Source organism: Haliaeetus albicilla, chromosome 5, assembly GCF_947461875.1.
Source record: "Haliaeetus albicilla chromosome 5, bHalAlb1.1, whole genome shotgun sequence".
NCBI classification, from domain to species: Eukaryota; Metazoa; Chordata; class Aves; order Accipitriformes; family Accipitridae; genus Haliaeetus; species Haliaeetus albicilla.
In genome coordinates this window covers 8,583,194-8,606,033 of record NC_091487.1, presented here as the reverse complement: position 1 = coordinate 8,606,033, position 22,840 = coordinate 8,583,194, and the positions used below count along the sequence as shown (strand labels likewise).

Below are 22,840 nucleotides of genomic sequence, written 5' to 3'. Positions count from 1 at the left end.
AACTGTCTTCATCTCAACCCACGAGTTTTCTCTCTTACTCTTCCAATTCTCTCCCCCATCCCACTGAGGGGGGGGCGAGTAAGCAGCTGTGTGGTGCTTAGTTGCTGGCTGGGGTTAAACCACAACACAGTTAAATATGAAATGCAACTTACTTTGTACTTCTGGTAATATGCTTCATTCTCTGTGTTGATCAGCAACTTTGCTAACTTCTCCTCCTGTGCAGCCAACCAGCTCATGGCATCTCTTACTTTTTCCTGGTAATTAGAGCAGAAAATTTCATTTTTCTATTTTGCAAGCCTTGTTTTTAATCTACATTGTGCCGTAAAACAACACACATTGAGCATATGATAAACCCAGTTCAAAGCTATTGAAAACCAAATAGCAATTCCTGGGGACGCTAATAAATTTTGGGTCAGGCACTATTATAGATCAAGGCCAAAGTTTTAAAACTGGCACCTGGATATACGAAGGCATCTTAAAAGAAGAGCCTGACTGCAGTCCTACTGAAAGGAGATTATCAGTATGGAGATATGTGAATAACCAATTACTACATAAACTCTCATAGGAGGATATAGAGAATAGAAAACTCAGTTTTCCAACCAGTGTGATCTGTGAGTGACAACTTCTACCCACTTTACATGTGAGCTACTAAGTTTAAAGCTAGTTGTTCTGCACATTTGCAAATCTGTCTGCCTCTACCCCAATATTTACATGCAGTCTTCAGAGCACACATGAAGACAACCAGGCTTGAAAATGTCCTCTGTAATAGTTAAAATGAAAAAACAAGACAACCTCCACAGCAATTCTACCTGCATCATCAAAAACCTATCACATTGAGTCTTGACTACCACACAGGAGCATCAGAAGGTTCAAGCCAATTCAGTCCTGTCAGTAGCTGAATCAGAGGATCTACTACCTAACTGTTACTGGGTCAGGTTATAAACTGGGCAAAGAAAGTACTGATATTCTTGATATCCATGATGCACATTCATTTAAAAATGCCCCAGTGATAAACCACATGACATACCTGCATGTCTTCTTCAGACTCATGTGAATTCTTGGAGTATTGCAAAAACTGTGCCACATAAGTCATGATTGATTTTTCATCTGGATTCATAATGTCAACATCTACAAGAGCCAATACACCATTTACATAATTATGCAGCCTTCTAGGCCTGATCACATAATTACATGCTATACTGCAGTTATTAAAACACATTACCATAAACATGTTTATTTTGCAGCAGCTCAGTTAACATACCATTGACAGAAATTAATATGTAATGAACCCTTTTTTCCTTGGGAATATTTTAATATAACATGATTAACTACTGAAAAAGTTTCTCCCATGAACAGGAAAGCTTCATATCCTTTCTTCTGCATATTGTTTCTGCATTTGCTGCCAATTCAAACTAAGTACAGTTGGTGTTATCAAATAAAGAACCTCAGGTTTGAGCATTACAGTAAAGATCAACGTTCCACTTCAAACTTAAGCACAGTCTTACTTTTTCCTGTATTCCAAATCAACACATATAGGATTATATTAATCTCACTCCTGATAACAAAGATTAAAAAAAACCCAGGTCATTTACCTTCAGGTTCAAGAAGCCGTGGAATATTCAGCTCCAGTTCTGCAATTCTGAAAGCCTCTTTCAGGTTTTCTTTATTGCTTCTAGCTTTTGCCTTCTCCAAATCAACTAGACCTGGTTGTAAGGTTTGGATGATGGCTAAAAAAGGCAGTCCGCTTCGCCAGCTTGACTTGAAATCAGTCACATTGATAGAGCCGTGCCTATCCCCAAAATGATTAGAAACAAAACGTTATAGCCTGTTTCCTCAGATGTCCTAAGTACAAATTTAGAAACAGAATATAAATTCAGTAAAATGGGAGTACGAACCAAATCCAAGGAGTTATAGAGAACCTTGCCACTGAACTTCTGCAGAAGTTGGGTCAGACAATAATTCAGCTAGTACTACCAATCACTACATTTATGTATTTTTATACTATATTTGCAAAATGACTCAATATTCTTATCTTATGATGCATTCTGAAGATAAAGCCTTGCTGATCCAATATCCTTTCTGAACATCACCTTTGTGCTCAATATCTATGTATTCTATGGGATGGAAAAACAACAAGCAAAGCACTGAAGAACCTGTAGCTATTTGTCTGTAAGGGCACCAAGTACTGGAATCGCCTCTGGCATTTTAGAAAATCCAGACCTTAAAAGTGATCTATTACTGCAGGAAAAATACTTCTTTTTCTCTTATTTAGCTTAGTGCCTTTAAAACATCTTCCATTAAGCAGTGCCTGGACAGTGCCGTGAGGTGCTCAGCTCTGCAAGCCACAGTGAATTCTGGGACAACTTTCCAGAAACAGTCTGTATATTATGAGTATGTTACAGCATGGAAAAGATGTGGGGTTTCAGGTGATCAAATTTAGTTACAAAACAATGAGCCAGGACTTACAAGATTTGTTCTTTTACCAAAAACTATAGGATTCACTGATAACAAAATCATTCAACTTAATCACAGTTCAGAAAGCATGCTACAAAACAGACAGCAATATTGCTGAAAAAGAAAAACAAGCAAAAGAGGAAGATTAAATGGACAGAGAGCTGTTTTTTATACGACAATCAATCTTGTCCTGATAAAACACAGCTAAAAGGGAAACTTCAGTGCCTTGAAAACATTCTCCCAGCAGAAAGTGTCTGATGTGCTGATGAAGGCCTTTATCTCCCACTAACAACATAGAATATTAGTAGGATGTTATTAGAACATAAAGCAACCAAAGAGCTGGAGAGAAAGGGCTGACATTATTGTAAAACATATTTGAAACATCCTGGAGTGAAGCAGGAGCCCTTGAAGAAAATGTAAAGCCTGCCCCTTACAAGAAATATCTGTATCTGCTCTAGATTGTGCACTGTGAATACTCCCACTGAAATCAACAGAGCTACCTGTACATCGAGCATAAGGAAATACCTTGTTAGAACTGGGGACTAGGATGTCTAGGACTAGGGTCCTTCTTGGGGATCATGCAGTGTTTTGACAGAAAAACATAAGATATGGGAAACCTAGAAATCCTACTATTCCATTAAAAAAAAAATAAATTACTGAAACTTTGTTAACCAGTGCCAATCATGCAGATTAAAACTAGCAAATCATGTAAACATTCCACTAGACTTACCACACAGAAGCCCCTAAAACAGACAAGTCAAACAACTCAATTTACATTGTGGTATTTTATTAGTAGGATTAGCTTCACGTTATTAAAGGGCTCATGTCAAAACAGCTAGGGCCTGACTGATGCTAAAAGAACTGGTAACAACATCTGAAATCTAAAGGATTTTCTGCTAAGCTGTCACTAAGTTAAAAAAACAGGGGAAAATATCACCACATTTAGAGGAAAGCAGTAAATACAACGTGTAACATACTATTTATAAGTCTTGGATGGAACTTACAGTGAACACTGTTCTTTTGCCCATAACAAAAGAGCCTTTGTAGCAGAGATCTTCCACCGTTCCTTAATTTTAGCACTTTTTTTAACTGATCGGCTTGCCTTTGGAGAGGAGTCAACAGCACTTGAACAATCAAGTGAAGGCTGATTGTAAGTACAAGCAAGTGTCTGGGCAAGTTCTTCAATCTATCAGAGATGATGGGAGAGTTAATCAGGCTTCAGTGAAAAATTACCAAGACATCAATGGGAGAAAACCACAGAGAATTAGAAAGGACTCAGTCACAGATGTAATAGTAGTTCCCTGTCCCCAGAGATCAGACCAGGATTTTTTTATCTGTTCACTCTGAACTATTTCACATTGAATTCCCATCTTTAGGTGATTTTTTGGCAGAAAATATTCATCCAAAGACTTCCATGTTATACTGTGGGTACCAGCAATAGCATCACAGGACCTTCTCACTCAATATGCTTTTTTATTCCTCCTACCAGCGAAAGCAGCCCACGGCAGCTGTGTTTTCTGCTGTCAACAGTGTCACGTATTAGGCATGCTTAGAGTTTGCCTGCTCACTCAGGGTGCAGGAAAACCTACTTGATAGACCTCAGAGATCTACATTTGGTCAGAGAAGCTTGGTTTAGGTAAAAAGATAATGCATAGGCTATGTGGAGCACGAGAATCTTCAGCACTGAAGAACCTTTACCAAGAAAAATGTGGGTTACAATACTGTTAAATAACTTTGCTTCTTTGTGCTCTCCTGAGCCCCAGTCAGCAGTTCACCCCCAGTGCATCCATGTTAAATAACTGCTGGGCTCTTACTAGAAGACAGTTTGGCTCCATCATCCTCTACTGTCCTACAATATGATTAAAGCAAGGCCCTGTGCTTTCAAACCTCCCCACAACCTCATGCCATGCAAGATGCATGCTCAGTATCTTGTATAAGAAAAATCACTGTGACAGCCTTCATGTTATTTCAGGTACCTGGTACTGAAAAAAATAATAGCAAGAATTACACATTGTGAGCACAGCCAACACTGAAGAGGGGGGCTGCCTCTGAGGGAGATGGATATGGGCCACTTTACACTATTTGCTCTATTTGGAGCTTAATCATTACAGGCCTTAGACAGATAGGCAAAGTTTAGCCTATTTTTAAACTAGTTACTCTAAAAAAAAATCTCAATATCTTTCCCTACTACCATTTGTAGCTAGATACCTTTCATCAGGCTGTAATGCCATCATTGCACTGGTGAGGTGAAGCAGCTCAGAGACATAGGGAAGATGCACTGGTGCATCTCCTCCGTGAGCCATCACTTCCAGAGGTCAGAAAATAATCTTCTGCTTTGTACTAATTCATCTCATTTGGCAACCACGTAAGTCAACATATTTTTCTGCTTTTCCTCTCTACTAAAACTCTCTTACATCGCTGAAATACTTACATGAAAATGAAATATAATTGTCCAAATTAGGCCAAGCACAATGGAAGGTTTTCCTTCAATAATGTCAGCAACATGAATATTTATGAGCTTGAGCTAGGGGGAAAAAAAAAAAAGGATCATTGTTAACAAAGAAAATGTTCCACCAGCTAAACTGGCTTTAGCTGTGAATTTTGAAGTTAATACTCACTGATCTGCTCTTTAAAAATGTCAAAGCATTTTCTATGTTACTTCTGCACTGGAAGGTATTAAATCCTTTTTCCCGTGGCTGTGAAGCAAAAAGAACAGGTCACATCCCCAGTTGTAAAAATTAATTTTATTTTATATTTTGATTAGGGAAGTCCTGCAAAGATTCACAAATTACTTTGGATCAGCTTATTTCAGTGTGTTTCAGTGTCAGTGGTGTAAGAATAAGTTACCTGCAAATAGCTCTATAACTCCAGAGGGATCACTCATACGGTTACAATTAAGAATATTCAGAAATCTTTCCTGGATTTGATGAAGGATTGAGGTAATATTTTTATTACTCTGTCTTACCAGATGTTGACCTGAAAGCACTTCCAACAAATCCAAAAGCAAATGCCCTTGCCGTACGTCTGTGTACAGGTCTGAGATAACAGAAGGAGGTGTATGCTGCAAAACAAATTTCAATGCTTGTCACACCATCTTTTGTCATTTTGAATTCAACACACTACAGAACATCACAGGTTAGTCTGTTGTTAAAAAAATGTTTAGCATCCTTTATTTTTTCAATAAGCTGAAATAGAAATCCTGCATCTAATCAGCCATATCCTCCTGCTTCTGAACCACTGTTATGTTTGTCTCTTATTCCCTCTTGCCCTCCCTCTGTGTTTTATAAGGGTTATTTTAGGCCTCATTTTCAAGTATTTATACTTTTCAAGGAGGTATGTGGCAAAAGACCTCAAAGCTTTGAAAAAGGGAAAGTTAAGAAAAGCAGTTAATTCCTATTTTGACTTCTTAATCAATGTACCCCAAGTACAAATTGGACTATAGGGCTAAATAACTAAATCCTCACTCTTTTCACCCACTTGTGGACAACACAAACTCACCACAAGCTCAGCAGCTTCTGCTCAAGGAGGGACCAAAACAAGGTATTTTTTTTTAACCTGAGCAAGTCAGAGCCCCAGCACATGCTGCATGAGCTGCTTTGTGAAAGCTTAAAGAGCACCTACACTAACTACTATGTTGTTTGTCTTAATACTTACCAGTCACTCAGGTCATCCCATTAAACTCATGTTCATGGATTGCATAATAGAATACTACTTACCTAAACACAATAAAACTAATCATAAATACAGAACCTCATAAAACCCTAAGGCATGTGCCACAATCCAGCACAAGTGTGTTTCACCACATCAGCAAGAAAGATACTGTCTTCTACTTACAAACCATTTCTTACAAACAACCTTGGACAATCACCAATACAATGCTTTTGCACCTATTAAACAAATGCTCTCTAGGGGCTACTTTTTCCAGCCAGTGCCTGAAACTCTTATATTAATTTTGTTTATTCCTAAAAATTTTAATCTCCATACAGCACATCCGAATCAAAAAGGCAAAAGGCATGTCTTTCCTGAAGAAACCCCTTCTTACCTTTGCCAATATTGAATTTATCCAGCTAGTGAAGGTTTTCTTCTGTGTACGCTCTCGCTGCACTGGGGAAAAAAAAAGGAAAAAAAATGGTTAATGGAAAAAATGATCTGGTTTTATTTCTTTTTCTCAAAAAGATACATGGCATCCATCTCAAACCTAACGTCCGTTCTTCCAGATATTAAGTTACTGTTTAACATTAGTTTTTCTCAACTCTTCTTTTAGAGCTGATATTTTCTTGTTTACAGAGATGATACTGCAAGGACCTCTACAACCATCAAGCATACTTCTACTGGATGCAGTAAAGAGCAACTAAGGAAGCTTTTCTCAAAAGCTTAGCAAATGCAAACAGCAGTGTGAACACGTCATTCTACAGAGCGTCTAGAATAACTCCATCCATTCCTAAATGTTCCTTGAAAGACTCAGGGCCATGGTCAGTACAAGATCCATCTTGAAATTCGGGAAAAGCCATGCATAGAGTTGGGTGATGAGACCAGGATGGAGGCTGGGGCTAAGTGATAAATGCAAATGTGTAGGTGAAGCCACACAACATGTGTGGATATCTTGGGTAACTGAAGGGCTGGGGAGAGTTATTAGCCTCTCATTGGGGAATATACCCTCTAACTGCACCCTTTTCAGTGCTGGGCCCCCCCTGGGGTATGCAGACCACTAATCTGGCCAAAAAGGGGCACACGGGGTCTTAAAATAGGAGGGAAGAAGAAGGAAGTGCTTGAACTCATGCCCCAGTAAAAAACAGTGAAGTGAGACTCAAAGCGTGACCCGCTCACACTGAGATCCAGCTCTTCACCCAGGTCCTTCAGGCTGGTACGCAGTGATAAACTACCACCAGCTGTGAAGGGAGATAGGAACTTGATTAAGCCCATGTTTCAAAAAATCACAGTATTTAAACTGTTTCTCTCACCAGAGTAGAGATCAAGAGAGGGAAAAGCCTTTCTCCACAGCTTGTGGGTTGCAGAATTGAAGAAAAGTCTAGTTCCCCCAAAAGGTGAAGCAGAGCGTGAGCAGCGGGGGCAGACCAGACCAGCGCCCCAGCCCCATCACGGCCAGTGGATCACAGGACTGCCCAGCCCATGCTCCCTCTCAAAAATCCACCCTGTTCCCAAGATACACCACCACCAAACCATACATCCCTGCTGGATGTCTATATACAGGTCTGAGGTAACAGCAGGAGGTGTTGGCCCCTGAGATTACGGCCTTTCAGGCCTCACCACTGCGTAGGCGCTGCCACTAGCAGCCATCCCAACAGCTCGTGGGAGTAGGCGTGAACACAAACTCCTTTTTCTCTCCCTTTCCACATCAGCTTTGACTGCAAGTGCTGGGGTTGACTTCCCAAAACACAGGCCAAAAAGCAGTACCACCCCACCAAGGGGCCTGCCTGGAGCTCACAGACAGGTGGTCATCCCCTACTTCTTCCACATTGGAATAAAGACCCAAAAGGCTGCACTGGTTTTTAATAGCCCAGACATTACGAAGCAGGCCAAATAGGCTATTACCTGAGGGAGGGCAAGATGACACAGTTAGGAGAGTTGAGGTTTTGGTTGCCCAAACCACCATCTTTGGCCTGCGTCAGCTGCACGGCTCTCCCAGCCCTCTGAGGGCTGAGGCAGACGCCAGCCCCTCCATGCACGGCTACGGGCAGCCGCCCCAGAGACCGGCCTGCAATGCTCCTGCCTGTCGTTGCAGGCAGCAGAGAAGCAAAGCCTGAGAGGCAGGAGAGGTGCAAAGCGGAGGGAAAGGGCAAGCTCTTCTCCCCGCTGCGCCAGGCGGCGGGAGAAGCTGCGTCAGGCAGCCTGGAGCAGAGGACAGGTCTTTGGGTCATGGCGACACAGAGGTGCGGAGCTCCTGCGTACAGGGAGGCAGACGGGCTGCGGGATGGAGGACAGCAAAGGACAGTGGGTGTCCTGCACCACGGCCCCAGGGCAGCTCCCTGAGGAGCAGCCGGTGGTAGGGCAGCGCGCATGGCCCGGGCCTGGAGGGAGATGGTGGGCAAGGCAGCTACAGGGGTACTCGCTGCCCACCTCCCAGCTGGGGTGAATCCTCCCACCGCATGGGAGAGGCAGAGGGAGACTCTGGCCAGGCCATCAGCTTGCAGGAAGAAACAAATCTGGGAGATAGGGCAGGAGAGTACGATCTCCTCCACCTCTGAAAGCACGCTCTTGCACAAGAGATTAACGTGAAGACAAGTTTGACGTCATAAGGCAAGCGCAAGACTACTCAGCAATAGATATGTATGTTTTTGTAGGCTGGGCAGGATGCAAAATGCCAAAAATATCAAGCCCTTGGGGTGGAAAAAAAAAATAATAATCCTGACTGCTCTGCACATGAAAATGAAGATGCCACTCAGAGGAAAAAGTCCCACACTCTATTACGCTCTGGGAATTTGGCAAACACAAGCCCCAGTCCTGGGTGGCTTTTCATCACCCAAGCTGGCCTGAAGGGCTTGCCGAACAGAGCTTCATCAGCTCGCGAAGCAGAGCAAGCCGCTTAGGGGTAATGCAGCCTCCTGCTCCTAACCCCACCATCCGACCCACAGACATCCTTCTGCTTCACCGGGCAGGTGAGTGGCAAGAAAAACATTCATGCATTATGTGTGTTGAGGGCTGTTTTGCATGCTGTAGCTAACAGGTCTTTCAACAGTCCTCCTCTAATCTGCAATACTATGATCCTGTCGGAGCACGAAACAGTCACTTTCCCCTGCTTGCTGGATTGTTTTATGTCTCTTTTTAAATATCACAGAGATCATGATGAACAGTAAGATAAGGGCAGTCTTAAAGACAGGGACAAAAATGCAGTCTCAAAATTCTGCTTTGTCTGGAAAACAGAAAATAAGTGCAAACATGCCACACAGACAATCAATGTCACAATGCTCACAAGGACATAAATAGCACAGAGATACTGGCTTCATGTTAGCACAGGACCCAACCACACCCTTTGGGTGAATACCCGTGCGGGAGACGTTCCAATTACCTAACGAGCAATTATTGAGTAGCTGCACTCAATTTTATCAGGCAGGCAAGGCTGGTATTGCTGGCCCTTGAAAAGGGACAGAAAGCAAATATTAACTACTCTGCCTGACGCCAGTGACTCTTCCAGCTGCAGCTCTTGCCAAACACACACTACTGCTACTGATTTGGAGAACTTGCTCTGGGGGTTGGTTACAGGTTGGTTAGGATGAGGACATTTGGTCTTGTTTTGGTAGAATCTCTCCATATTAATGTGCAGAAGCATTATGCAATGTGGGCCAGATACTGCAAGTGTTGATTCACGTGGGCAGCTCTCAGGCAAATGTCTCACTTGGCTAAAGTACAAGGCAGTTATTTATTCCACTGCACACACCTAAGCACACCTTACACCCTCCCCAAGCTACAACCGTTGCCTAGTGCAACCCACCCAGCTGCCTTCCAAGCAGCCGCAGCCTCAGCTGCAATGTGGCTTACTTTTCTATACCCCCCCCCAAAAAAAATTCCACTGAATTTTGTTATTGAATCCATAACAAAACTCCATGCCTGCCGATATCTCCCCAGTCTGTAGTGAGGCAGTCGCTCTGCTTCCATCCAGGCCACACATCACACAGCTCAGTACAGATGTGCTTCTGGCACCGTGGCAGGCAGTCATATTTCAATTTTCAGGCCGAATGTGTTTTCCCTCCCATCTCCCCCCCTACTCTACTGCTCAGAGGCGCTAATGATTTAATCAAGCTCTCAAATTCTTATCTCTACCACGTGGTTAATTAATACGGATTTTTATTTTTATGAGGATGAATGGATTCTTTGTTAGGCCTTTTTATAGGACTCTAAGTGACCTTGGTTTTCTCTTGCCCTAGTTTTCAAAATGTCACTGACCCAGAATAAAGCTATCAGAAAAAAACTGATCATTTTCTTTACTTTGGGCCAAAACTCACCAAGCCAAAAAATGGATCTGAGAGAATGAAATAAGAACCTGTTAATCAGAAAACACCCCAAATCACATTTCACCCTATGTTTTAAAGCTAATCTTCAGAACAACTCTTTAGGGAGGAATAACACGTAAAAGCAGCCTGTCACGTAGGCTAGCTAAAAATCAATACACACTGCTGGACAATGACTGTTTTATCCAGTAATGAGCTACCAACAAGTCCTACAATCCAGACTAATCATTACAGGCTGGAGCATGGGGACACAGCAGGGAGCACAGAAGTGCTGAACTCTCCCAGGAGCAAAAGTAGGGGAGGGCAGGAGCAGCCATGGTTTTACTCTCAGCCTTCCTTTAACGGTGATACAGAAAAGCCAGACTTAAAATTAATCTCCTCTCTTCTGTTGCATTTCATGCCTCCCTTCCCAAGGTCAGAGATGGCAGCTCATAGGAAAGCATCGTCTCCTCCCTCGTCAGGGAGCTGCAGGAAGCAAATCACAGCAGAGCAGATGTACCCTATCTGTCCACGCTCATCAAACAATGTCACCAAACAGCAAAGAGGTTTTCTTCTATCACGAGGACCAGTGCATCACTGCCAGTGGATGACTTACAACTGTGTGGCTTTTTTCTTTTTTAAAAAATATTTTTTTAAACAATTATTTGAAATTAGTGAGTGTAAGCCTGTCTGTCATCTTCCCATCTCTGTTTCGCCAGAAGGAATTACCTCTTGTGTGTGATATTTTTGTATCTTCCTTTCACCATTCAGGTCAGCTGAGGCTATGTCTACAGTAGCAAGCAGTGCAGCCCCACAGGAACAGATCAGCAGATCAAAAAAGCTGGTGTTCAAGATGTAGCATACCCACCGTGTGTAGGGAAGAAAGGTTGTATTGGACTAGCTCTAGCCTGAATGCTTACAGACAGCCATGGTACCTTTTTGGAACATTTATTTCAGTTTCATTCAAAATAACCATTTCCACACTCCCTGATGGCTCAGCAAAATGAACCAAAGCATGGTCAGCAGGGATAACTGGGAGAACTCCTTCAAGACAGCACTCCTGGTATGAACTAAAATACCAAGTAGGTACATGCTGTAAATGATGGGAACTAGCAGAAGAACCGTTAAGTACTAGCCAACCCAGGGAGAGGGTGAGCAATTCACCCCGAGCCCTTTATAGGGTCCCTTCCCTTCCGCCCAGGCAGAGAGTTTCATTTTCTGCAGACAGGAAAGCAGGGAAAAGAGTTATTTCCAGCATTTATGTTCAGTAACATGGCGTTAAGCAATTAAAAACAAACACAGTATTTTTGTTAAGATTAAGAAGTTTATCCAACACCCAATGAAGGTGATGAAAATATTTCTGCAGGAATGAGTCTTTTCAAATCCAAATATTGTATAAATATTAACTAATTAACTACCACCATGTCTATGCAGCAAGTGGGAACTTTCCTTTCTATGTTATTGCTTTCAACCTCCTTTTCCTTTTGGAAAAAAATTATCCAATTTAAAGTGCTACTAACTCAGGAAGCCTGTTCACATTGAGTTTTGCCCTCCTGGCCACTTTAAACACTTTTGTTCTTCTCATTGCCAGGACCCTGGAGCAGCTCTGCTCTGAAACACCGCTGTCTTTACTGCCACAACAGCCCGTGAAGTGAGGCACGGCAGTACTTGGGAGCATAGACAGAGATTACAGGTTAAATACTTAAAGGTACTAAGTCACATCATTTAGATATCTACATACTTTTAAAGATAAGGGCTTAAGTGGGTTTTCTAACATTTTAAAGAAAATCCACGGTGAAGCACAGATATGAACATAAGTAGCCTTCAGTGCCCTATACAGGTGCCTCAGAAGCCATCCGCTGCTTAAGCATTTTAATGCCAGTTTTTAACCAGTTATGCACCTGATAGTGCCTTTAACAAATTGAAATTTATCTAGCAAGGAACACATTTATGTAACTATACAATCTATTTTTTGCATTAGGCATGCAAAACAGACAAAAATACCCATGACTGATTTTTTTTTTTTAGGCAGTCTCATATGTCGGTTGCTTCTCCAATGCCATCAGCCCCGCCACATGCCATGAAGCCATGCAGTTAGGGGAACTGCTGACCAGCTCCTCACCCAGGCAGCAGGCAGCATAAACAGGGCATAAATTCCAGTTCAGCCCCTACGAGCTGCACTCAGAGCTTTTCGATTTGTAAAAGTCACACGTGCAAATTTATAATAAACATTTAATGCACTTTTTGATCATTCTGATTAAAAAAAAAAAGTGTAGCTGTAATAACATACTTGCCCCAACAGATGAGGCATACAGCTAGATTAAAAAAAACGCTGGGTAAGAATTAGTAGTCTACCTGACCTCTGGATGAATTAAGCAGGTCTCAAAGAGATATCCTCCTTTACTCAGAGATGAGTGCAATCTACTACAAGCTGCACAACAAAATCTATCCATGTATATCACCATATTTTCAACTTCAGTCAAAGAGAAATAATTCATAAAGGTTTAGACATAACTGCATGAATATAGCATAATTAATTTGTATCATTAAACACTCTTCAAAAACAGTTTTAGCGGCCATGTTCTTGTATGATCATTCTTTGGCTTAGAGTAATAAACAGTAACATGCACATGGACTAATAAGCAGAGCCAAAAATTAGGACCCCTGCAGTTAATTAAACAGTGAAAGAGTAAGTACATGCCCCAAACTCCGAGAGCTAAAACACACTCTCTTGTGTCTGAATTAGCTCGGCAAGCATGGAAAGAAAAGGGAAAACAGAGTTCTGCACAGGTTTGGTGGGAAACACCACACATAGGGTCTGTTTGCTGTCCTCGGGAAGAAAGTAGAAGGATTTGTGCATGGGAGGGAAAGTGGAGGTTGGATCATCCCACAGGCAAACAGATTTACATCCTGAAAGCAAAAAATACTCCTGCTCCAGAGTGCCACAAACCCTGTTCGGTTTTTGCTGTAGACACCCATCTTCAAGTGGCTGCACATTCTCCTTGCTGCAAGCCTGCACTCAGGCTCATCAGCAAAGATTAGTCTTATCTGCAACAATTCTCAAAACATTGCCATGAAGCCCTTCTCTTACCAAAGGAAGGGACGTGCCTCATGTCAGGTAGCTGAAAACAATTTTGGACCCCAACTGTACCTCTTCCATTTGTAAAAGGCCGAACACCAGGCTGGACCCCTCTATGGGGCCAGCCCGTAACACAGTGCTGGGAGGGAAGCTATGGCAGGAGGAGACATAGGACAGGGCTCTCGCATTATTGCTCCCATGCTCATTGCCAGCCAAGCCCCGAGCTCCTGCCTGCTCCCTCCATAGCTCCAGCAAAAGTGACTTCAGGTTTCAAAGATGGTCCACGTGCTGCAACAGAGCATCTCCCTGGCAAGCATTCTCTGCTCACCAAAACGTCTGCAGGCTGCCTGGAAGGAGAAAGCCTTCCCTTCAATATTTCCCCATAGGATATATCCTTAACAGGTCTGGCTCCAGGCTTTTCACCTGCAGTTTTAGGTGACTGTGCAAGGACACAAAATACCTTTGCAGCCACTGTAAGTTGTGCTGCATGAGAAAACTGGAAGAAAGCAGAGAGGTGCTGGAGGATAGGGCACAGATAATGATGTTATTGTGATTTAATTTTATTACAACATCTAGGATAGAGGGAAGGAAAAAAGAACAGAAAAGGAGCCCAAGCCCCGACATCATGCAATTTCAATTTTCTTGGCAGGGAGGGAGGGGGTAGCTATTACTCTTTTGTTTGTGGAGACTGAAAACTGGAGAAGGTTAAAGACCAATATATACCTCTGAAAAGATACATATATAAGGGTTTATGTTCTTGCAGCTTTTTATTTCAGCCTCATGATTTTGTGACTAGCTTCATCATTTGAAAATGTCTGAAGATGGGAAAATTAGAAACCATATTGCTTTCATTTCTTTACCTATTTTCTTCATGTTTTTCAAGCTTCACTAAATCTCCTTAAATTATTCAGCTGACAAGACAGATGCACTGAGAACAAAGTTACATTTTTACCTATTTTCCAGTTACTTTCTTTACTGCATCTTCTAGGCTGAACACTATTATGGAAAGTGAATGTTCATCCTTGAACACTCTTCTACCTAAAAACCCACTAACAGAAATTCCACTAAAGCAAATTTTTACAATATTAAGCCACTGGAATTAATTTAATAGGATTTCTATAATAATTAGAGCTACTAAGTAGTAATGTCTTCACTAATTATTTAAAAGAGGTTGTTCTTCCCCTCTTTCCTTCTGTTTCTTTCGCAAAGTGCTGTCCTCCTCACAGAGGACTGTGACTTGAATCACAAACATACCGAAAATGAGTGTTTGGTTTTACACGTGGTGGGGAAGAAAAAAAAAAAGCTAGCTATTTTGTTACATCTTTTTAGGCATATAACCCCACAAAGTTTTATGACCAAACCAATTGGCACATTAAATTGATCTTGTCTTAATTAACCAGACTAGACAAGTGCTCCAGCACCACTGGATGTCTTTCAGGAATAATAGAGGATTGGATCACAAAGAATTTAAATGTAGATTAAAATATAAGCAATCCAGACTAGATCTCACCCCTACTTTTGTCTTCTGCGCCAAATATTTATGCATATCTCCTGTTATGCTGTGCATTGTACAACACTGGATGTACTCTTTGAAGCTGTATCTTAACAATTTGAAAAGCAGATCACAACCAGTTTTACATTCACCTTTAGTCACCCAAAAAGTAAGCTGCTTTTCTTATAAGCAGCTATTCCTTGAATCTAAGATTTCTCTAAAACTTCTCCAGGTGACCCTGAAGATCTAAAGTAACCAAAGTCTCTAGGTGCTTTGCAAATCTCATCCCAAGATTCCTATTAATGGAAAAAAATGTTTCCTTGAGTGACTCTATTAGTCTTATCTGACCTTTACTACCACAGATCTGCAGGTAGAGTTACTAATGGTTTCTATATGTCATGTCAGGGAATGTGTCTTTCTTTGGTGCTTCATCGCAGCTGTGTTGCCATTTGTTTGTTTGACCCAGAGCAGATGCTGCAGCATCGCAGCTCCATACATAGAACGGGGCTGTACCATTTGTTGCATATTTAATCATTATAAAAATTGCTTATGTCACTTTAAGGGGACATCTCTGGATGTTTTACAATAGTCAGGCACAGGTTTGCAGTGTGTTCATTTCAGCATAATCTAGGAGCTGAAATTATTACAGCAAAGAAATATAATTTAGTCATTTCAATTTTAATAAGCAGGGCTTTTTCACTGAGATATTGACCAAAACCCCCTACTGTTATTCAACACATAAACACCAATCTGACTTTTCAGAAAATAGCATGAATATTATTTCAAAACAAAACCCTATTCTAAAATTGCATGTAACTAATTCAGCACCATCTGCCTTAAAGCTGGAGAGTGTTTTTCAAACCCGTTTCATGACAACAGCCATCTCAGTCTTTCTACCGACGGCTGCATTTGACTGGCACAACAAATGTGTGTCTGACAAGCTGTGCTTAGTGCAACAGTCAGACTAGCCACTGTCTGCTAGGAGCTTTTGCTTGCTCTCCTGAAAATGTAATACTGAAGCAAAACGGAAGAAAATTCACCATTAAAGAAGTTTGGCTTTAGACCACTGTTAACACTCGCTCACCAAAACACATGGCTTCAATGACAATATTAGTGCAAATACAGATCACAAAAGTGACTTGGCAGAATATTCTTTTGCACCATCTGTTTTAAACATATTTTCTCTCTACTAAGCACTGTAGTAATTTCATTGCAAGTGAGCTAAAAGGAAATAGCTCTGTGGAAACATGACTTGGCCCATCCATCCTAGAATAACCAGGCTCTAAACACATCAAAGACAGGCTTTTCAGCAGTGCTAGTCCTGCTGCCTGGACTAGCCTCCTTGATAGCCTCCATGAATGTTTTGGGGAACACGTTCAGAGGAAAATCAGCCTTCCCAGGAAATTCTTATAGAAGGAAATTCAACACGTGATTAAAGAAAACCCAGAAAGCCTGTCTGAGAGGCCAGCTCTGATGCACTCATTATCACTTAACTGTCCAGGTAGCTGCAGTTAAATTGGAACAATTAAAAATCAACCAGTGAGTGCTTCCTTAACAAGGAAGCTTACTCATTGCAAGTAAGGATGAAAGACTCTGACCTGTAAGAAATTTATTCAGAAGCCACAAAAATTTTCTACTTGTTTTGGCCACAAGCTATCCTTCTAGACTTGCAGGGGATATAGCAGTAAGAACAGAAAAACAAATAAAATAAAATAAAATAGTACTGTAGTTAATAGCCTCATTAAGACAGCTTAATGCAACCACCTAATTGTCAGCAAATTGAAAACAAGGAAAATAATGAAATGGCATAACTGTTTTCATGCTGGCAGCTCCCTTGAAAACAGTTTACAGTAACATGTATTCTGAGTAACAAAACATAAGAACCAGTCAGCACATCTGTACCAAAGAAGGCAACAGATCTGAAAATCCCATGAGAAAGTACCACGAGAGCTGTTATCTTTCATTTCGCTGCTGAAGCGCCTCTCATGAAACGCAGAAATACCTGCAAAGAAGCACGGACTTGAACTAACTATGCTGATCATAATGTTAGCGTTAACAGGTTTCTCAGAATTCCCTTCAACTTTTACACAGTCACAGATTTTGCCAAAAATCTACATTAAAAAGGCACAGAAAACTACAGTAACTTACCTTGCAGCGATAGACACAGATCATCTATTTCGGAGGAAGCCTGTTCCTCTGTTGAGGGAGATGACTGCTTTGATGCCATATTAAATTCTATGGAGATTCTTTAATCAATTTCCAAACTGAAATTATAAAAAAAAAAAAAGAAGAAGAAAATTAGTACAGTTTTACATAAAATTTGATGATGCTTAAGTGTGTGGCGCTGAGACATGCGTTTTCTTTTGGGTTTTCTTCCCTTGGTAGGCTGTTTCCTTAGCTTATACAGAATAAAGCAACTGTTCTTACTGCATCAATCCAAACTTTGGTCCTTTGACTCTTTTCTAATGGTGGCCAGCAGTACTCCAGAACACAAACATGGATCCCAGTGTGTCTTGCCATGAAAATAAAAGCACTAGGATTAGAAAAATTCAAACACAGTTGCTTTCTTTGAGAAAGCCAGGGCACCAAAGGCTTACAGTGCCTTCTGCAGATTTGTTGCTGCCAAATCTCATTTTTTTAAATCTTTGTACTTTTCAGATCTCTCTTCCTGTCCAAATAATTGTTGCAGAATGGAAACAATTAAAGCAGAATCTGCAAAGATTACGGTGAAATGAAAAAGCAGCGATTATCGGATGAGAATAATCACAACTGCTGTCTCTGTCTGGTACCTCTGTTATTCCTCAACCCCCATGAAGGACTTCCTTTTTCCAACTCCTCCATCTTCCTCTCCCTGAATACCTCCCCTATCTCTAATGCAACTTTAGTAAACGATATGCTATATCCTTCTTAAAAGTGTAAAACTGTTTCTGTTACTATAGTAGCTATATTGTTCAATTTGCCACTGTAAGAAAAACTGGATACCAAGATACTGACTCAATTTCATCAAGAACTTAAAAGTTAAAAAAATTCAAAAAGAAATAAAGCTGAAAATTAAATATGGGCTCACCTTAAACAAGCTTTGTTACCTAAATATCTGTAACCTTTTCATCAGAAGTACTAGGATTTACACACCACGTATTAATAACTCATCCACCAAGTGTACGTCAAAATAAAGGGTGTGAATAGATGAGTAAGGAAATACATCATTAAAGAATGCCAGAGGAATTTTTACATTCAGTCCCTTGTTCATATGAATCACGAGGCAACCTTTGTTTATTCTACTATACGCTATTTTTCCTCACTCCCTCTCTCTCTCACTGCACAGAAAGGACAACACACGTTTAATGAGGAGCTATTCAATATTTTGTTTTCCTCACCCTGAACAATGTGTGTCCTTGTGCTTTATCCAAGAGCTGCTCTGATGACAGGATTATTAAGTTCCTCACAAGATTTTCTATGGCACTCATCACCCCAGCATCTGAGCGCTTCACAAACACCAATCAATTCACATCTACAGCATCTATGTGAGCTCAGAGGTTATTGCCCAGCTTTAGAATCACAGAACTGTTTGGGTTGGGAGGAACACTTAAAGATCATCTAGTCCACTCCCCCCTGCCATGGGACATCATTTTACCAATGACAAGCAAAGGCACAGAGAGAACAAAGGGGTAAAAAAGTTGCTAATTTGATTCTGGTTTTCCAGAGAAATAGGTATTAGTTCATATGGCCAAAGCACTGATTCCACGTGCTGCACTGAGTATGCAGCATTTCTGCAAGTCACCAACAACTTACAACTAAAACTCAAGGCACCAGAGTCAAGAAAGGGGAGTTCTGGCTGGGGCAGGTGATGATGAGACTTATCAGAGAAAAGGAAAAAAATGTTTTACAAGAGTTTGGCCTGCTCAGCCTGGCAAAAAGAGGAGGAAAAGGAGTATTTGATCTTTGACAGGCACAAGAACAAGATGATATAAATAAGCCACCCCTTGAGGTTAGGATGGACATCAGAAGAAGATTTCTAAATATTGGGTCCTAACAAAGCCTCCCAGTACAGGCAACTGGCACAAAGGCTTTACATGGTTTCAGGACTGGAATTGTTCAGAAACAGACAACACAGAGTGATTGCCTTTATTAAAGGGACACTTGGACTTCCAACCCTGGAGAGCTCTCAGAAGTCCTCTGTTCTTAAGCTAAAAGTACGAGTCTCAAGTCAGACAACCAAAAAATAACCATACAGCTAGCTACCACTGGTAAAAATTGGGGTTTAAGTGCCAGAGCTAGCATCTCACAGGAACCGAGTGAAGGCAAGGGCTGAGCAAGAATCCAGTTCTCCCAGCAGTGCTGCCTATGCCCAAGGCGATGCAATCTTTCCTGGGAAACTCCTTCCTTTTTCTCTCAAGATTAAGCAATACAAAACTGAAGTCTAAAAATGCAAAATGTCAGGTGGCCTTAATATCTTTTGGGTATCTATATGTCTTGAATTTGATTTTGTGACCACCACCTTGAAGGCTACTAAGCAGCAAGACCCAAATGGGAGGGTATGTAAGCAAAATCCAAACCACATCATCAGATCTGTTGCTTTTTGCTCCCAGGACAGAGGGAGAGTTAGCTGCATTCCCTTCACCCTGAATTTTCCAGTGGCCAACTGAAGACCTTCAGAGATATTTAAGAAATAGTAAATACTGGGCAACAATGAATCCCCAGGTGAAATCAATGAGCCTGCCTGAATTGGACCTAAGGTTATAATTCAAATTGGGTGTCCATGTAAAGGAAGATGGATAGGACTAGAAGCACACACATAGACACGCATCATTGCCACATCCGCACAACCTACAAGCAAGACATCCCCAAAACTATGTACGTATTTACATTCCTGTGGTTCTGGGGCATGCACTCAATATCAGTGGCAATGCATGCTCTTTTTCTCATTACCACAAGTTTATTCTCATTTTTTTTTCATTTTATTTTAATCTAAGCGCTGTTTAAGGATTTTCTTTTAAAGGCACAAAAGCAGCACAAAATCCCCAAACAGTGAAAACATACACATCTGTTTGACTTCAACACATCCAGATTTGAGATGGTGACATAGGCGGAGCCAAGTCATGTTCACCTAGTTTGCATGATGTTAACTAAAGTCATTGGGAGCATAGTCCAGAGAAAGGGAACATGATTTGGCACTAAAATTCCTCTATAACAGCAGCAAAATATGCAAGAGCTATGTACAGCTTTAATGGAAGTTTCATAAACAAAAAAAAAATGTATTTTCAGCCTTTCTGTGACTGTTCCTCCTCTGTCCCCATCCCTTGCCAGCTATAGCAACCACACAGTACATAGTGTCTCCTTCTGTGTGCTGGTACTGCACTTCATGCGACGGAACCCCAATCGCAGTTCAGTCGTTGAAGTTGTTAAAACTTTCAGGACTTTAAAGCAGAAAGTATGTTAAGCTTTAAAGTATTAATTAACTGTAATTAAGTTGCTTAATTTATTAATTAATTAACTTAAATTATGGCACATGATCATAGAACAGGTATAAATGAAAAAAAGCATATGCTCCTATTTTAAGGTCAAATTAAGGCCTCCTTCCCAAAATAATGGGATTTTTTAAAATATTTTTTTTCTAAACGCAGAAATCCACTCAACAAATCCACAGTGCAGGTTATAAAAAAGTGCAGCTAATACAAGGTAAGTTTATGCTAAAGCTTTCACATTCTTGAAACCCTCTGTTCACCATCCAAAACAGCACATGCATTTTGCCCTGCCTCTGATTTCTGCCCTGCCCCAACAGAAGACTCTACAGCTGCTTTGAAAGGGAGATACGCACGCACTCTTGGAGGACATACCTGCGAGGATTAGTATTCTTTAAAAGGGACAAGGTACAGATTGTCTCAGAAGGATTTATACAGGGACAATACGCTAGTATTTATACAGGGACAATACCCTTTGCCCTCCCCCCCCCAGTTTCATTCAAATAAAGCATATTAAGTGTAACTATATCATATCAGCCTCTGAAAAGCCTAAAACCATCAAGCTATTGGTGAGATTGCTTAGCAATGCTTTACATAGGCATTAGAAACGATCATCTTTTCTACTTCATATTTAAGTAGATTATTTTGTTTCATAACAATTCAACGAACCTGCAGAGCTAAACCAAATCCTTCATTTCCATGTAATGCTGGACAACCAAGAAATATATACCCATAGTGTTGAAAATAAATGAAATGCTTTCAAATGACACCATGCCTTTTCCATGGGGATAAAACCAAAGGTGAAGATGACCTTGTCTTTCCCTCTTTCTGGAGAATCTGGCATTAATACAGGAAAGCATTTAACTGCTTACACCTTGGGATAACCTGTGAAATAACCTGTGAAGTATCACAGAGCCAAAGACAGAGTTCCAGGAACACTGGGACCTTGTTCCCAATGGATTTGTTTCCTGTTGGTTAACTTATGTGAATTGCACCAGAGCTGTTGTGTGAGCTCATCCTTTCTTCAGCATGGGAGGAGTCACACGCGAAAGGTGCATTATGAATGTCCTCAAGAGAAAAGCTTTCCACTGGTGTTCTCCAAAGGAGTAAAAGCTTGACCACCTGGGCTCAACCTGCAGCTCAAACAGTTCAACCGTCAACAAAAGCTTTTCCTGTGATAAGGCCACTCATAAGACTCAAACCCAGGCTTTTCTCTAGTGGGTATTGGTAGAGTATTTCTTCCCTTCCCTCTCCAGTTGTTCTCACAATGGGCACCGAAAAACATGGGCGGACATTAGATCAGCACATTCATATCATGTAATTTCAACTCAACTCCTTTGGAATCTCTCTTCCTTTCCCAAACTCAGCTGAAATGAGCCAACAAATTAAAAAATGTACTGGGTATTAACACACAGACATATGCACACTGACAGAGAAAAACCTAAGAGCAGGCAGCGGACTAGAAATCTCAAGGAACTAACCTGAAAATAATCATTCCAGAGATTTTTATCATGAGAATAGACAACACTGATTTAAATACCATGTCTCCAGTGAGGCTTAAGGCCCAATGAGACCTAAGAGAAGCTCTTCTTAAGCAGGGTCTTCATAGGGACATTCTTGTCTCAGAAGAAAGGGGAAAAGAAGTTTCAGATGGATTTGGAGGATTCATTAGCAAGGATTTCATAGCCTTAACATTACAGTTTGGATCAAGGTGGTTTGCAAACCTTGTCTTCCAGCTGTTCCAAGTACCAACCATGGTAAGATTTCATCATATGAAAAAAATTTAGGGTTACTTCTACAAAACAGCTGTGCACACTAATTAGGAAGCAAGGTAAACTAGTTGGTGTGATTTCCATACTGTCCCAGGTAAGACTGTTTGCAGCCTCGAAGTTTACAGCTAACTCCTGCATACCCCTTCACCATACTGCAGCCCGCTGCAGATGTACCCTCAGACCCTCCCCATAAGCCAATCTTGAAAAATCATATGGCACGAAATTAGCTCAGATGCGCACTCCTTAAAGCTGAAAGAAGTAGATACCTTGCAAACAAGCCCAGATAGAGGTAGCTGAATATTACAACCCACTGGTAGTAAATCCCTGCTTCGTTGGTTTTGTCTTTGTAGACACATGCCCCATATTTTCCCAATTATGTTGGCTACATGCTTTCCACTGGTGTTGCAATAAGAATTACAGACATCTTTGCATGGCATCTCCAACCGCTTGTTTTTACTTTTCCTCCTTTGAAGTGCCACTGATTATTTATGACCCACTCGGGGACTCAAAAGACTTTCCCTCCATAGAGGCCTCTACATGTAAACTGAATTCTGTTCCTAGCAACAGATTATTATTACTCATGTATTCAGTTGAGCCAACGTCATGAACACAAACAGCAGATTTTTATCTTTGGT

The 22,840-nt window shown here is 41.1% G+C and overlaps 1 protein-coding gene across 10 annotated transcripts in view; it reads right to left on the bottom strand.

Annotated features, from left to right (window-relative positions):
- SYNE2 (spectrin repeat containing nuclear envelope protein 2) overlaps positions 1-22,840 on the bottom strand; it is a 197,726-nt gene that overhangs the window by 162,416 nt on the left and 12,470 nt on the right. For all 10 annotated transcript variants that reach the window (XM_069783240.1, XM_069783245.1, XM_069783243.1 and 7 more), the window contains exons 2-10: positions 17,120-17,235; positions 6,497-6,558; positions 5,420-5,515; positions 5,073-5,150; positions 4,886-4,978; positions 3,459-3,640; positions 1,593-1,789; positions 1,028-1,128; positions 153-254 (exon numbers count right to left, since the gene is read on the bottom strand). In XM_069783240.1, coding sequence (XP_069639341.1) covers positions 153-254; positions 1,028-1,128; positions 1,593-1,789; positions 3,459-3,640; positions 4,886-4,978; positions 5,073-5,150; positions 5,420-5,515; positions 6,497-6,558; positions 17,120-17,198 — 990 coding nt within the window. In that variant the 5' untranslated portion in view covers positions 17,199-17,235. The remainder of the gene's footprint in view (positions 1-152; positions 255-1,027; positions 1,129-1,592; positions 1,790-3,458; positions 3,641-4,885; positions 4,979-5,072; positions 5,151-5,419; positions 5,516-6,496; positions 6,559-17,119; positions 17,236-22,840) is intronic.